Below are 16,096 nucleotides of genomic sequence, written 5' to 3' on the forward strand. Positions count from 1 at the left end.
ACAGGCTAAAGTTAAAACTAAAGATAACTTTTTCAAGACTAATAGCATTGTATAACAAAACTTAAATCCCTGAAAAATCACTAACATATTCATATAAAGACAGACCATTATTTTGTGAGCAAAGATTCCTGAAGATGGTGAAATATTAAGTTCTAACTCATAATTTACTTCAGTTGTGGAAAATCACTTTGAACTAGCAGAGATAAAGAAAGGAGCTTTACATAACTCTCAAAGGATCTCACTACCAGAATAAAACATGTGTCCATCTTACCTATAAAAAGCAACTTTTCCCTCTAAACTCATAAAACCAATGAAATGTTCAGTTCTAAAGTATCAAATAATGCTCTAGAAAATCCAATTATAGTCCATATAACTCTAAGATACAGCTATTTCAGCATTTCCACACATGATTCTTTCACACTTATAAAGAAACCATATGGGGGAATGTAGTAGCCAATGCATGAGAACAGGTTACATAGGAAGCAATCCTGCTTTCAAAGGCTTTGAATCTATTATTAACAATTAGTTTGATACATGCAGGTCCAGAACCATCCATAAGTTCTTTTTGCAACTTTTTCATTTTGAAGCTTGTTTTGAAAGACAGGAATCCCTCAAAGTAAAGAAAGCCTTCTAAGGAGGTTAGTGATAAGATTACAGCTATTTTCCAACAAGCAGTCAATCAAAATTCATCATTAAACCCCAGGTCCCAAATCCCTAATTCCTTAGCCATCCCTCACATGCTCACCATAACCCTTATTTCACACAAATCCAGACCTATCCACACATACATATATACCATTGGTCGCCAAGTCTCCCACATTGGCACAACGACCTCTCAACGTTCATTTAATAGCTAATTAGGAGTCATTCTTCCTTCTGCTACTGCCCATGCAGACTTCATACTGCCTACGATTTCTTCTTCCATTTCTTCCTCAACAATCACAACTCAAAACAATAAAAAAAAAAAAAAAAAAAGTCTCTTTTCCCCAATGGCAGACAGCTTTTTAAACTCTATGGCCCAGCCCCGCCTTTCTTACTCCCTATCCTGCCTTTGTTATTCAAAAGGTAGGGTCTAGGAAAATCTCACTCACCTCATGCTATAGGCACCAGCACCCAGTTCCTGACCGATCCCGGACAGGCTAGCATCAAAGTCCTGCACCAGCCCGGATTCAATCACTTCATCGGCCAGAGGCAGCTTCAGAGCCCAAGCCATCCTGGCTCCTTCCGTGCCCCAGGTGACACCGTTTCTTTTACAAATGCGCGGAGCGTAATTCTACCCCACAGGGGTTAAGACAGTAGAAAACTCCAAACCAAGATCACACACACTGCCCACCAGCCACCCGCAAGCGTGAGCAGCAGTGGCTGCACAACTAATCTCCCGTACCCTTAGCTACTCGCTCTTGGCCACCGCGGCTTCCAAAATCCCTCCCGCCCCGTTCTCAGGAGTGTAAGGCTCCCTTTGCTCAACTATTTCAGACTTCCCATAGACAGCCCTGGACTCCTGCACTCCCACTCCTTGGACTAGCCTCTGGAGCTCGCTGGCGGTCGCTCACTGCCTTCCACACAGACCAGTAGCAGCGACTGGCAACATGCACCACGCTCTTACGCCGCTTCTGCACCTTTTCCCCCGCCCCCTTCTGATGGAAACCCCCTCCCTCCCTCCGGGGACCCGCTATCTTTCCCCTCCAGGCCTCGCTTCCGGTCAGTACCAAGATCACTTCCGGTCAACCTTTCTCAACCCCACGGCTCATAGAATCAAATCCAGGTTTCTGCTGAACCTACTCCCCGCCCTCTGCAGCCCCCTACGGCCTGGAAACATGGAAGAAGAAAGTCCAGCACAGGCTTGAAACCCAGACTCGCCAGGCCCCTCCACCACCCGCCGCCCCTGCGCCAACCAATCATGGCACCCTCTTCCTCCGCCAGCCCGGCGAGCATGACGTCACCCTGCCACTGGCCAATGAAGAAGACACCTCGTTGGCCTCGCAGCGCGGATAGGCTATCTGCACTCCCCCCGCCCCGCCCCGGGAGATGGGTTGGGCGGTCTCTGAAAGGACTTGGCATGAGTTGAGTGTCCGGATTTAAGATGTGTCTGGGGACGGCGGAGTTCTGATGTCTTCTGCCTACCAAATTGGCGCCTAAGTCTTAGCGGGAGCCCTCCTTCTAGCCTTTTCTAAACCGTCTCCAACTCCTGGCGAGACTCTTGTTTCTCAAAAGTTCCCTGTGTGCGCGCGTTTGCTTCTATTTATCCTCCCAGCTCCTTAAACTCTCCTCTGCGGAGATCAAGACCCTCTTAAACTGCATTTCCCTTAATACACATCACATCTTCCGCCTTCTTCCTGATGCATTTGAACTGTACGAAATGGGCAAAAGTATTGTTTTTTAAAAGGTTGTGGTGGAGAAATGTTAGAATTTAAAAGATTTGAAGATAAAGTTTGGGCTGGTGTCTTCTCTTACTAGTTTAATGTCTTCCGAATAGTCAATCTATGGAGGAGATTTAGCTTCCTGGATTGTAAATAAAGGTAACCATGCCTTCTCCCTCTTTCTCTTTTGAGGATTAAGGAACAACAATGGTCACTTTTTATTAAGCATCATCTATATGCTAGGAACATTATTACATTATTGGTAGTCCTCAAGACAAATCTTGTAATTAGAATTATATATATGTATGTATTTATGTTTCTAATTATATATAATTATATTTATGAATATATAATATATATGTATAATTTTTTTGGTACTGGGGATTGAACCCAGGGGCACTTGACCACTGAGCCATATCACCAGCTCTTCTTATTTTGAGACGTGATCTGGTTAAGTTGCTTAGGGCCTCACTAAATTGCTGAGGCTAGCTTTGAACTTGAGATCCTCCTGCCTCAGCCTCCCAGATCACTGCGATTACAGGTGTGTGCCATAGCTCCTGATTTCTAAAGGTAAATATTATATCTAAAGGTAAATATTATATTTACCTTTAGATTTCACCAATAATGAGAATAGTTAAAGGGTTTAAATTGGCCACATCTAAATTAGCATCCTAATTTGAGAGCCAACTCTAAAGACTGGCATTCCCCCCCCCCCCCGCGCCCTATATGTAAAGGTATTAGTTCATTGTTGTATTCTGTTACTGACTTTTTTAAACAATCATTTTAATTATAATATTTTTATATATCCGCCTCTCTCACTAGAAGTGATTTTAAGAATAGAGAATAGATTTTTTTCAGACTTGTACTCTAAATATCTCCTACTATAGTTCCTGCATCGAATAGGACTTTTTTATGGCGGGGGAGGGGGGGTTGCTATGGATCAAACCCTGGCCTCATGCATGCTTATCACATGCTCTAATCACTGAGCTACACCCCCATCCCCTCCGAAGGACTTTTAAAAAATACTTATTGACTTAACAAAGGAATTGAGACTTAAGAGAAGGGAAAGAGGTTGACATGAAGGTGATGATATGCCCCTGGTTTCAGCCATAGGTTTCTCTCTAGGAGCTCTAGGCTTATACACACCTTCTTACCTTGATAAGCCCCAAGATCCAAGTCTTATTTCATTCATGGACCATCCAATATCTCTTTAATTCACTTTCCTTTCCTTGAGCCAATTTAATCCCAAAATGTGTATCTGTGGGTAAAGGAATGAATGGGTCCTCATCTCAGAGACCAGAAGAGGGAGATCACATGGAGACCTGAAGATTCAAAATTCCTTGAATCCAGAATTGTAATCCAGAGTATAGTAAAATACTTATTAGATAGAATCATCCTTTGTTTGAACAAGAGCTCTACTACTAGCTGCATAATCTTGGGCAAATAACTTTATATCTCTGAGCCTCTGTATTTAATCTAAAAATTAGTAATAATTATACCTCTTCCTAAAATTGTTGTAAGGATTAAATGAGGTACCAAAGTAGCCCCCCAAAAGTAATGATTCAATTAATATTAGCTCCTGTCTTTCACCAGTCCATTTCTGCTTTTCTGTTAAGATTGGGTTAATATTATCCTATTTGAATTACATTAATTTACATTGCATGATATGTTAAGGTTTTAGTAGCATTTTCATATACATTATCTCAATCTCTTTTAAATATTTACTTTTTACTTGTAGTTGGACACCATACCTTTATTTTATTTATTTTTATGTGGTGCTGAGGATCAAACCCAGGGCCTCGCATGTGCTAGGTGAGCACTCTACTGCTGAGCCCACAACCCCAACCCCCCCAAGACTAAATTCTGAACCAACATAAAGATTTTTACAAAGGCCCACCTTTCCATTTATTAATTCCAAAATAAACTGAGGTGAAACAAGAGGCAATTCCTTAGCCCTGGCCCATCCCAGATGGAATGCGGATCAGCCTGAGACACATACCCTTGATCCCAGTTCCCCCTCAGGAAAGACCTTACAGACTATTTACCCTTGGAATTATAACTGGAGAAATAACTTTTCCTTTCCTTTCCCTTCCTCACTAAATTAAGAGTGGAATCAGAATTCTAGGATTGGAAATAGGCAGCAACCCCTAAAAATTCAGCAACATCTATCAATAGATCAGATTTTGTACCCATAAATTCATCCTACAATGAAAAATCATAGCTCCGATTAAACATAATAAATGAAACTAATTAACCAGAGCACCTGTGGTACAGAGCTCGGAATTCAGTATTTTGGTCGTTGGATGAAGTTAGTCTCATTGTGAAGGGTTCATTTACCTAGATTAAGTCCTGGAACTTAACATTATTTAGATGAGACACAGCAGGGTCTACCCTGGTGGGTGGAAACTCTGCTGCAAAGATCAGGAAGATAGCAACCCCCAGGTCCCACCTACCTCTCAGAGTCTATATAGGACAAGGTTAAACACAAAACTTTAAAGACAGCCCACCTGGGTTCAAATCCTGTCTCTGCTGCTCATAATGCAACCTTGAGCAGATTCCTCATTTTCCCTGAATCTAAAACCCTATCTGTAAAATCAATATGAGAGTCTTACTTTGTAGAATTATTGTAAGAACTGACTGGGATAATGAATGTTAAGTGCTTAGAACAGTGCCTAGCATGTAGTAATGGGTAAAATTTAGCCATTATTATGGTTGACAAAAAGAGAATACTCCAGCACTTATCTACCTCTTGAGAGAAATCAGGCTGGAGGACTCAGGATCCCTTCCCTAATGTGATTCCATCCCCCCCCCGCCCCCCCCTCCCCTTCCCTTCACACTCAGTTACTCAGGTCCTGCAGGTCAATCAGTATTGCTGAATTCCTAAGTCAATCCCTGAGCATTTTCCTTCAGGTAAAGGAAGAAACTAAAACCAAGGAAGCTTTTTTGAGGACTGACCACCTAGCCTTAACTTTTCCTGTATTTCTGCACCCCACCCAAGGAGCCTGTGAAGTCGAGTCTGTCTTCTCTGAAAGACCCTTTAGTTGAAAGGAAATGAAATCATCAGTTTTCACAGTTACACAGTTCAAAGCAATCTCAGGTTCTTCTCCTCTCCTGTCTGTAGTTCAGAAACCAGCCCACATCTTCTCCAGACTATAAAAGGTCAGTTCCCCCTTTATAACCATCCAGAGTACAATGAAATTCCCAGGCCTGGGAGGAAAAGAACTGCAGTTCTTCCACAAACCCACCTGCTTCTAGGACAGCCTTCCTGGGCCAACTGCCAGCAATCATTCTCAACTGGTCTGAGCCAGAGAGATCAGTTCCCAGGACTCTCCTGGTGGGAGCTGCTGGCACTGTCTCTATCTGGTGAGATTCCATTCACTCCCACGGTTCACAGTCCAAACCCTGCATGGTAAGCAGAATCCCCCCCTGTCCCTGCTCTGTCCCTGTTGCCTGAAGTCTCAGCTCTCATTATTTTCTTGAAAGAAACAGTAGAAAATGCATTCAGTTATCTATTTGACAATTATTGAGCATTTACAATGTGCTCTGGCCTATGTATTGAGGAGTCACAGCCCAGTGTGTGAGGTCTATGCTGGGGTAAGTGTTGGCTTCTTTTTGTTATATTTCCCCAGTATTTCAGAGTTCTGTAAAGTGCCTCTGATTTGTAAGCCTGTGTCAGAGTCTTAGACATCTATTACCACTGTGAGTGGGGGCCAGGTGGTGGTCGTCTAGAACCAATCCCTCTTCACCTCATCTGAGGTGTAGTAATGGTGGTTGGGCAGAGTCATGGCCTTGCCCTTGCCAGCTTAGATTATGCAGCTCAGACATCATCAATACCAGGTGGGGGAAGAGAAGACTGTGAAGGAGATGGCCTAAATCCTAGTCCTCAGAGTTAGACAAGCCAAGAAAGAGACACTCATGACAGCTGGGCTCTCTCAGCTGTATGCTCAGGTGGCAGGCCTGGGAAGAGTGAAAAATGAAGCCCCACTTAATCATACATCCCATTTTTATAAAGAACTGTATAAATCGCTAACTAGTAATGTTCTAGCCTTCTAAATATCTTCTAAATATACCTTCATAATTCAAGCCCTGTTTGAATTTAGATGTCCAGGACTCCTTGAAGTTCCATGGTAGAATGTTCCCCAGTCCAGACTCCCAGTCTAGAGACTGCCTTATCTCCCCTCTCTCTAACTGGAGAGGCAAAGGGCTTTGTGTACACATGTAGACCTCAGCCTGTATATACAAGCTCTGTCATGCAAGTCTCTGACAAACAGCTATCCCTTGGTCACTGCTGGCCTGAATATCTGTGTCCCTCCAAAATTGAAACATAATTCCCAATAAGATAGTATTAAGAAGTGAGACCTTTGGGAAGATTGATTAGGTCATGAGGGTTGACCAGAACAAGGCCCTTAAAAGAGGCCTTAGGGAGCATGTTTGCCTTTGTACCATGTGAGGTTACAGTGAAAAGACTTCCATCTATGGGGAAGAGGATGCTCATTCAAAACCAGATCTGTCAGTTCCTTGATCTTTGACTTCCCAGTCTCCATAACCATAAGCAGTAAATTTATGTTGTTTATAAACTACCAGTCCAAAGTGTTTCATTATAGTGGCCCCAATGGACTAAGACAGCTGCCTCTTGGACACACAAGTGTATATACCAACATCATAGGCTGTTCTTGGGACTCCAAGAAGAGAGATCCAGGAAATAGGCTTGGCAGAGAATTCTGGGTTCTAGGTACCAAGAGGATAGTCTAGAAGGAGAAAGGGCCCTGCAGACCCTCAGCCCAATAAGGAGGGTCTAAATTGGGAATCTAGTGTGTTCTCTCTCTCTTTCCACCATGTGAGCAGCTCTGCTCTACCACATGTTCCTCATCATAATGTAATTTTCAAAACAAATCATAGATTATCTAATAAAAATAATAATAAAGTGGGAATCGATGGGCTGGGGTTGTGGCTCAGTGGTAGAGTGCTTGCCTAGCATGTGTGAGGCACTGGATTCAATTCTCGGTACCACATATAAACAAACAAATAAACAAAGGTCCATCAATAAGTAATACAAATATTTTTAAAAAAAAATAGTAAGGGGGGAATTGAGGGGACTGACTCTGACCTTCTTGCAATGGGATTTTCAATGGTGCAAGCTGACAGCTAGCTCCCTGCCACTTGCCTGGCCTCTGACATTGCTTCCTTTATATTTCCACTTTAGGAGGTCACCAAGAAACAGGCAGACCAGTACAAAAGAAAAAATACTGTTTATTCCACACAACTACACCAAGTGTTTCTCTCCAATTCTCCCCTCCCGACCCTCCCTCCAGCCCTCAGTAGGCATTGCCCTGTGCTGGGTCACAGTCAGAATCTCAATGTCAGAATCTGGCCTAAGAGGCAGGAAAGAAAATCTGGGCACAGGAAGATGACTGGATTTCTGAGAAGACAAAAACATCACGGTTGCTCAGTCTAAACTCAAGTGTGTTCCTCAGTTTATTTGACTGAATTCTTTCCCTGGACTTTGCCTGGATAAAATGCCACGGTTAGTGCAGGGTCAAAGGCCCCCAGCTGATTCAGCCCACAGAAAGTTTTTGGTCTTTCTTTCATTTAAAACAAAACTATACAGTTAAATCATTTCTGCCGTTCCATAGCAAAGGAGCCACTGAGCTCTGACTTAATTTTTAACACCCTTCAGAGCATGATGCTACCAAAACCAAAGAAAACAAAACCCAAACAAACAAAAAACAAAAACTGCCTCATAGGTGAATGGCCCAGGCACCATCTGCTTCCTGGGGGATCCTCTGATGGAGGAGCACGGACAGAGGTCATAGGCCAATGAGCTCTGCTTGGAATATATTTCAGGCACATCCTGCACCCCCAGTCTGGAGAATTCAGCTGCAAACATTCAGGTCCCGGTATTCTTCTGAAAGACTGACCCATCTTTCCAGTAGAGGAGAAAATGATTTAGTTCTCGCCCAGCCTTGGGAGGACAGATTTAGACAAGGGAGGGGCTAAGAAATCATGACCAGGCCTAATTTAGACCAGTGGTTCACGATTTTTTTCCTGTCAAGCCACAGGACAGATGGTGTCCTCCTGCACATTCACAGCATGGACACACCCTATATTATATGCTACTTCCAGGGCACCAGCTGTGACCCACTTTTTTTTTCCCAAAAAAAGAAAGCACCTCTGAATGAAAGTGTTTGAGCAAAAAAACCTGCATCTTTCTAACTCATTGTAGTCTGAGTCACTGAATCCTTGAAAGATTTCCATATGGAAAATGATTCCTACTGAAAACTTGTTCACAATACCCCTCCCAAGTGAGTTTGTCATCTCAAAGAGGCAGGTTTATAACCATGGCCTGAAGTGTGGAGCTTCTCCTTTGAAGACGTACTCTCTCCTGGGGGGCTGGCTCAAGTAAGCTGCCCACCCGCTCCTCACCCCCACCACACTCTGGCAGGTTGGTTGTAGCACACTCACACTGTCTTCCTCTCACTGGCAGGGTTACCAAGAGGATGGCCATAATGGCATTGCAGAACCTAGGAGGGACCAGTAGTGGGCAGGAAAGGAAGCTAGGTATAGTAGGTCTACACCAGTGACCAACAGAAGTAGTAACGTGCCCTTACTTGACAGTCACCCACTTGGGGTAGATCATGTGAGGTACAGTGAAGGACAGCTGCTAGAGACCAGGCATTGTAAAGATAACAATAATGAAAGGAGAGGATATTTGACTCCAGGGACTTGTGGATCTTTAGGGACAGTGTATATAGCAAGTCTGGGATCATCCAAGCCAACCTCTTAGTCTCTCCTGACCTAAAGTCACATATTGCATTTTAAGGGGTGTCCAGTCACAGTGAGGCTGGAAACTCACTTCACAGCTTGGATAAGATGCTAACCCCCAAGGTACCATAGCTACCCACTCTACAGGCAAAATTCATCCTGAACTGGATAGTCCTGACTCAGAGCAGCACTGGGAGAATTGCCTGCAACAGATATGGTCTACAACTCTGGACAAAGTGAGATTTCTCCAATATCCAAGGTTTACAGTTATAAAGAAAATTAGAATTAAGTCTTTAACTTCCCCAAAAGATCTTTCTGGGCTGCCATCAGCTCTTTCTGGATATTGTCCTTTCCCTCAGGGCCTTCCTGTCTCATTTATTGTTTAATTTGCTCCTTTGAGAAGGTTCCAATACTGGACTGGGTGGGGGGCTATGGGGGCAAAAGAGGGAGAGAGAAAAATCAGCATTCTTTTCCTCATTTCTTTCCAGAGCTGCCTGCTTGCTGGGCAGTGGGATTTACTAGGGTGCAAGTCCTTGCTCTCTCTTTTTTCCTTTGAGACAGGATCTCATTATGCTGCCTAGGCTAGTCTCAAACTCATTATCCTCCTGCCTCAACCTCCTGAATAGCTGGGATTACAGGCGGGCGCTGCAGGCCCAGCTGCAAATTCTCTTAACCCACATTTTTTGGGGGGAGGGGATGGCCAAGGGCAGAAATTAGATTAAAACCCAGGAGAATGGACTTATTTACTAAATTCCAGACCCACAGCTGGCCCAGGGCAACTCCAGGACAGGTAAAGTTTACTGTTGCTCTTTCAATACAGATTGTAACAGAAAAGTTTCTGATTTAATGCAAACCCTACTCCCAAACCCCAAAGAACCAGGGAGAGGAGTTCATATGTTCTGGCACAGGACTTCAGGAACCTTCTGACCTTGAGGTCAAGGCAGACATTGGGTCTGACCTTTGGAGCAGCACAGAAACTTCTGGATTTTTGGGGGGTGGGGTGGGGTACTGGGGTTGAACTCAGGGGCACTCAACCCCTGAACCACATCCTCAGCCCGATTTTGTGTTTTAATTAGACACAGGGTCTCACTGAATTGCTTAGCGCCTTGCTATTGCTGAGACTGGCCTTGAACTCTCAATCCTCCTAAAACTGCTGGGATTACAGGTGCACCACTGCACCCGGCAACTTTTCTGAATTTTATATCCTAAGTCCTTTCAGGGGTTTAGTTTGTCTGTAGGTGAAGTGAGGGAAGGTAATGTGAGGCTGTGGTTCCACAGTAAAGGAGATGTAAAGGAGAAAGGAAAGTGGAGAGAGAATGTTATCAAAAGCAAGAGCTAATGATCCTCAGGAGTTTCTGGTTCCCAGCCAGAATTTGCCCTTCAGAAACCATGTTAGCAAAGTGCTTCCCTAAGCACCACCACAAATCTTTTCCTTTGTCATGCTCAGCCCAGAACCTGGGGCTCTCTCATGGGTCCCCTCTGGCCTCCCCAGGATATGAGATATGTGGGAAAGAGGAGGGAGGCATCGACACATGCACACAGTGGAGTCTCATGATGTGGCAAAATGACAGGTTCTGTCATGGCAGTGGAGACAGTCAGGTGTCAAGGGAAGAGTACAAAGTGCTGGAACACAGGGCTGGGGGCCAAGCCCTAGGGGATCTGAAAGACATTCAGCTTGCTGGTGTTCTTGAGTGTCTGGCGACGATTGCAAAACCAGACTCGCACTACCTCCCGGTCATAGTTGAGCTCTTTAGCAATCTCGGTGATCTCCTGACCTGTGGGTAACGGGTTCTTCTCAAAGTAGGCGTTAAGGGCCTCTATGGCCTGGGGGGTGAAGGAGGTGCGGCGTTTGCGTTTCTTGGAGGGCTCACCTCCCACAAACTCCATCAGGTTCTGCTGGCCTTCCTGGTTCCGGAGTTCAGCCTCATTTAGCCACTTCTCCAGCACTGGTTTCAGCTTCTGGGCACTCTTGGGCGTGATGTCCAGCTTCTCAAACCTGCAGACAACACATGCCCAGGAAGAAACAGAGTGTGTTGGTCTCAGTGCACTACCTTCAAGGGGCTGCTCCTCGTGGAGCTGGTAAGGCCCTTCCCAGTGTCCTCTCACTGCCTCCACCATGACCCCTTTGGCTTGTCCAAGACCAGACTCCTCAGACTCTCCAGAATCCCAGGTCTTAACAGTGAGATTATTTCTACAGCCTCAGGTCAATAGGATGATGACAATACTGCCCTAAACAACCATTCCAAAACTTTTACACCCAAATGAGTGAAGTCCTTTGAGAAGTCATCTTGAGCAGCCTCCAGAGGACATGAGTGCTGTCCTCCTCCAACTGCACTCTCATAGGAACATGGCTAACATGACAGGCTACTTTTCTGGCTGAGCCAACACGGCACGGTTGTCACTCTAATAGTCACTCTAGTTTTAGCTACAGAGTTGGCAGGCAGATGAAATCATTGGGTTATCCACTGAGCCCAATGAGTTTCTTCTTTGAAACTCTCTGCTACCCTTTCTCTGATATTGACATCAAAACCAGTTTATAAGGTACACACAGAAAAATCAGCTCTCATACTTTATAGTCAGGCCTTATAGGAGGGGGAGATGACAGTATGACAGGGTGTGGCCTGGTTGAGGGCCACAAGGGAACTGAAGTTCCTACTTGTGTGACTAAGTTTATAACTCCTTTTCTGCTAGGATTCCTGAATGGATTTGGGTCTTAGATTGCCCCCAAAAGACCACATAAATGCTCAGGATCAGAGAATAAATTTCAGAGAGTTTAGTCAGTCTTTGGCTACTCCAGGTGTTCATATCCAGATAAATACATCTTATCTGGTAGAAGTCAGGAGCAAGGGGGATATGGTAAGGGGCTAGATGCCTGGTAGGCACTGAACAGACCCTGACCTTGTCCAGGGCAGCATTACTTACCGGCAGATGGCTGACTGGCTATAGGCTGGACCTTCTGTTGCAGTCAGAGCCTGGCCCACCTGGGTCTGTGTAAGGCCCAGGGAGAGCCGACGGATCTTAAAGTTCTTGGCAAACTCCCGGATCTCTTCTAAGTTGATCCCATCCTCATCCAGATTTGGAGTATGTGGCTCTAGGCCAAAGGAAAGATCAGAGATGAGTGTGTAAGATGGGAATCATCACTAATTATCTGGTCCATTGGTCTGGACGAGTGCATGGTGAGGAAAGGGGACACTAGGCTTGTGCACCTACCTTCAATACCCCTTCCCAAGGCAAGCAGACTTGTGGGAAAGGGGCTGGACCACCCTCTCAGGGATAAGGCTTATTTTCAAGTTCTTTTCACCCTAACTACTGACCTTTCCCTCACCCCACAGTCCCTCGTCCTGCCCCAAGCACGCTTGTTGGCTGTCCACGTTCCTCAGTGCTGGATGAGAGCCCACAACAGACAGCCAATGGCTTGGCCTCTCAGAGAAGCAGTCAGCCAACCAACTGAGCAGTCTCTACCATCCTGTCCAGAATCTGTCTAGCTCAACAGCAACAGGAATAAGAAAGCTAGCTCCTCGAATTGGGCTTCTGCCCTTTGTGACTTTTGGAATCCAGTAATTTGATTGATTTCAGATGGGATTGCCCAGGCTGGCTTTGATTGCCCACACTCAAGCGATCTGCCTGCCTCAATCTCCTGAGTAGCTGGGACTCCAGGACCATGCCATAGCATATGTCTCCAGGAAATATATAATAAAAGTAGTATGTGAGCAAGTTAAAATGCCCAAATAAATGCCCCCCACCTTCTCTCTTCCAGGAGCCACTTACTGGATACCAACTGGCTGACCGTGGGGGTCTCTGAGCAGGTGATTGGGATGGGAGCAGAGGCAGATGGCTTGACTGCTGGGGCTGGGCTGGCAATGACCACAGCAGGCTGGGGCACAGCTGGTGTGGGCTGGATGGGCTGCACCTGGAAGAGAGATAAGCCCCTGTTGTTCCTTGGGTAACTTAGGGGGTCAGAATCCCTGGATGGACCAGTGCAGGAGAGTATGAAATTCTCACTTACCAGTATCCTCCCACCTGTATCCTCTCACAAAACAAGATTAAAGCTGCTGATTACTAATACCCATTTCACAATAGTGACCTCTGAAATAAGTAGAGCAACATGCCCAGTGAAGCTGAAGCCACCTATGCAGATGAGAGGCTCAGAATGTCTCAGTACTTTTGGTGAAAGCCCCAACAAGTTTCTACCTTTGGGATAACTGATCTCACATCTCTGTCCTCAAAGGAAAAGCTTATGCTAGATTCTAATCAGGAGTAAGTTCTTCTCATTCTAGAGTTGCCCAGGCTTCAAATATCCATGAGTAGGGAACAGATAGATAACTCCTTGATCTCACAACAATGAGAGATTATGCATATATTAAAAGAATAAAGTACATCTCTTAACTGCACTGAGTCTAGAGGCTAAATGAAAAAACCTAAGGTGAAATATAGTTTTTAGCTGGGTGCAGTGGCTCACACTTATTATAATCTTAGCAATGTAGGAGGCTGAAGCAGAGGATTGCAAGTTCAAAGCCAGCCTATAATCTTAGCAATGTAGGAGGCTGAAGCAGGAGGATTGCAAGTTCAAAGCCAGCCTCTGCAATTTAGCAAGACCCTGTCTCAAAATGAAAAAAAATAAAAAGGGCTGGAATGTAGCTCAGCAATAGAACACCCCTGGGTTTAATTCCCAATACCGCAAAAAGAAAAAAAAAAGGTTTTATGGAGAAATACCTTTAAAAAAATACCTATGAGGGGCTGGGGTTGTGGCTCAGTGGTAGAGTGCTTGAATGGCATGTGTGAGGCACTGGGTTTGATCCTCAGCACCACATAGAAATAAATAAATGTACTGTCTATCTATAACTAAAAAAATAATTTTTTAAAATGTACCTATGAATTTCTAGGAAAAAAATCTTGAGTCATATGAAGCAAGCTAACAACAGAAGTAATTTCTGGTGGTAGAATTAGAAGGAATTTTTATGGTGTGTGTGTGTGTGTGTGTGTGTGTGTGTGTGTGTGGTGTGTGTGTGTGTGTGTGTGTGTGCAGTGCTGAGATGAAACCCAAGGCTTCAGGTGTGCTAGGCACATATTCTACCACTGAGCTACCCTGCCAGCCCATGGGATTTTTACTTTTTACTGATACATACTGAAATTTCAATAAAAATCATGTCATATTTGTAATGAGAAGAAACTATAAATATATGAAATTAGTGTTTTAAGTTTCTTTTTTTAATAAAGCTTTCTAGGAAATGCATGTTTCTCCAGAACGGTCCTGTTCCCTGGGTTCTACCTCCTGGCAGCTTTCAATAGCTTTCAGCTATTTATTTTTTTTTAATATTTATTTTTTAGTTGTAGTTAGACACAATACCTTTATTTATTTATTTATTTTTATGTGGTGCTAAGGATCGAACCCAGGGCCTCGAACATGCTAGGCAAGCACTCTACCGCTGAGCCACAGCCCCAGCCCTCAAGTCTATTTCTTCTTCATCCCTAAAACCTCTACCTTTGTTCAAAGCTCTTTGTCTCTTGCTGGAACTGCTTAAATTGCCTCCTAACAGGTGACAAGGATTCAAGTCTCACAACAGTCTAGTTCTTAGATTTATCTGGATAACAGAAAATTTTTAAAAATGCATCAGTGTTTGTTGCTGCAGCATGACATTCATAACCCTCTGAGGTAGGTCCTCTTACAACCCTTATTTTACAGATGAGGCTAAGCGGTTATTTACAAAGTTGAAGCAGCCTACCACATTTGAGAACCCCTGACCTCAATGTCACCTAGGAATTTAGAAAACATATTATTAGGCCCCACTTTAGACATACTGAAAAAGAAACTCTTCATTCCCACAAGCCCTTCAGGTAATTCTGATGCATGAGTTTGAGAATTGCTGCTCTAGCAAAGGATACTCCCTGTAGTTCCCCAGATACAGAACACCCTCACAGCCAACTCATCCTTTCATATTAGTTCAAAGCTCCTTCTCTAGGTTGACTTGCCTGACTCCCTCTCCTGTCAGAACTCCCTTCTCTGGTGTCTCAAATTGCTTTATTCACGCCTCTATCATAGTCTTTATCATGTTGACTTTTTCCTCCCTTCATTTCATTTCATTTTCTTCCAATGTGACAGTATTTTGAATGGAAAAAATATTTTAAAAATAAATTAGGGCACAGGAGCTGAGGCACAGTGGTAGAGTACATGTGAGGCACTGGGTTCAATAAATAAATAGATAAAATAAACTAAAAATGTTTTTTGAAAAAGAATAAATTAGGGGACTGGGGTTGTAGCTCAGTTGTAGAGCACTTGCTTAGTATGTGTGAGGCACTGGGTTCTATTCTCAGCACCACTTAAAAATAAACAAATAAATGTCCATTGACAATGAAAAAAATTTATTTGAAAAAGAATAAATTAGGGGCTGGGAGTGTAGGCAGGGGTAGAGAGCTTGCCTAGCACATGTGAGGCACTGGGTTCGATCCTTAGCACCACATAAAAATAAATAAAATAAAATATTGTGTTCATCTACTACAACAACAAAAAGAAGAAATTAATAATATATGATGACTTAACAACCTAATAATTAATAAATCTGTATAAATACGAAATTATCCACATAATCCCATTACATTGAATATATCCTTGTTTGAGGATATAATATATCTAATGTATTGTTCTATAATGTTGACTTTAAAAAATGTTTTTTTCTTCATTTTTGGTACTGGGCACTAACTATACTGGGCTACATCCCCAGCCCTTTTTATTTTGAAACAGGGTCTCACTAAGTTACAAAGACTGGCCTCAAACTTGGGATCCTCCTGCCTCAGCCTCCTGAACTGATGGGATTATGGGTATGTGCCACTGTACTGGGTTTATGATATTGATTTGTAGTTATTTTTAATGCTGAGCTACCTAAGGCCAGCAAGGGCATCTCAGTCATCTTTGTATCTTCAGTACTTAGGATATACTAGACACTCAAAAAATGCTTCTGAAATGAACAATGAAATGA

General features: G+C 43.7%; 2 protein-coding genes across 10 annotated transcripts in view; both read right to left on the minus strand.

Annotated features, from left to right (window-relative positions):
- TFCP2 (transcription factor CP2) overlaps positions 1 to 1,888 on the minus strand; it is a 77,090-nt gene extending 75,202 nt beyond the window's left edge. For 2 of the 4 annotated variants that reach the window (XM_081309900.1, XM_081309897.1), the window contains exon 1: positions 1,092 to 1,886. In XM_081309900.1, coding sequence (XP_081166026.1) covers positions 1,092 to 1,213 — 122 coding nt within the window. In that variant the 5' untranslated portion in view covers positions 1,214 to 1,886. Of the gene's footprint in view, positions 1 to 1,091 lie in introns of all 4 variants that reach the window. The other 2 variants (XM_081309898.1, XM_081309899.1) reach the window with 2 other exon arrangements.
- Positions 1,889 to 7,648: 5,760 nt separating this feature from the next.
- Positions 7,649 to 16,096, minus strand: part of POU6F1 (POU class 6 homeobox 1) — a 29,569-nt gene continuing 21,121 nt past the window's right edge. For all 6 annotated transcript variants that reach the window (XM_081312013.1, XM_081312015.1, XM_081312014.1 and 3 more), the window contains 3 exons: positions 12,891 to 13,032; positions 12,045 to 12,213; positions 7,649 to 11,118 (listed from right to left, as the gene is read on the minus strand). In XM_081312013.1, the coding sequence (XP_081168139.1) occupies positions 10,773 to 11,118; positions 12,045 to 12,213; positions 12,891 to 13,032 (657 nt within the window). In that variant the 3' untranslated portion in view covers positions 7,649 to 10,772. The remainder of the gene's footprint in view (positions 11,119 to 12,044; positions 12,214 to 12,890; positions 13,033 to 16,096) is intronic.

This window comes from Spermophilus citellus (assembly GCF_964194105.1).
Source record: "Spermophilus citellus genome assembly, chromosome: 10".
Classification (NCBI taxonomy): Eukaryota; Metazoa; Chordata; class Mammalia; order Rodentia; family Sciuridae; genus Spermophilus; species Spermophilus citellus.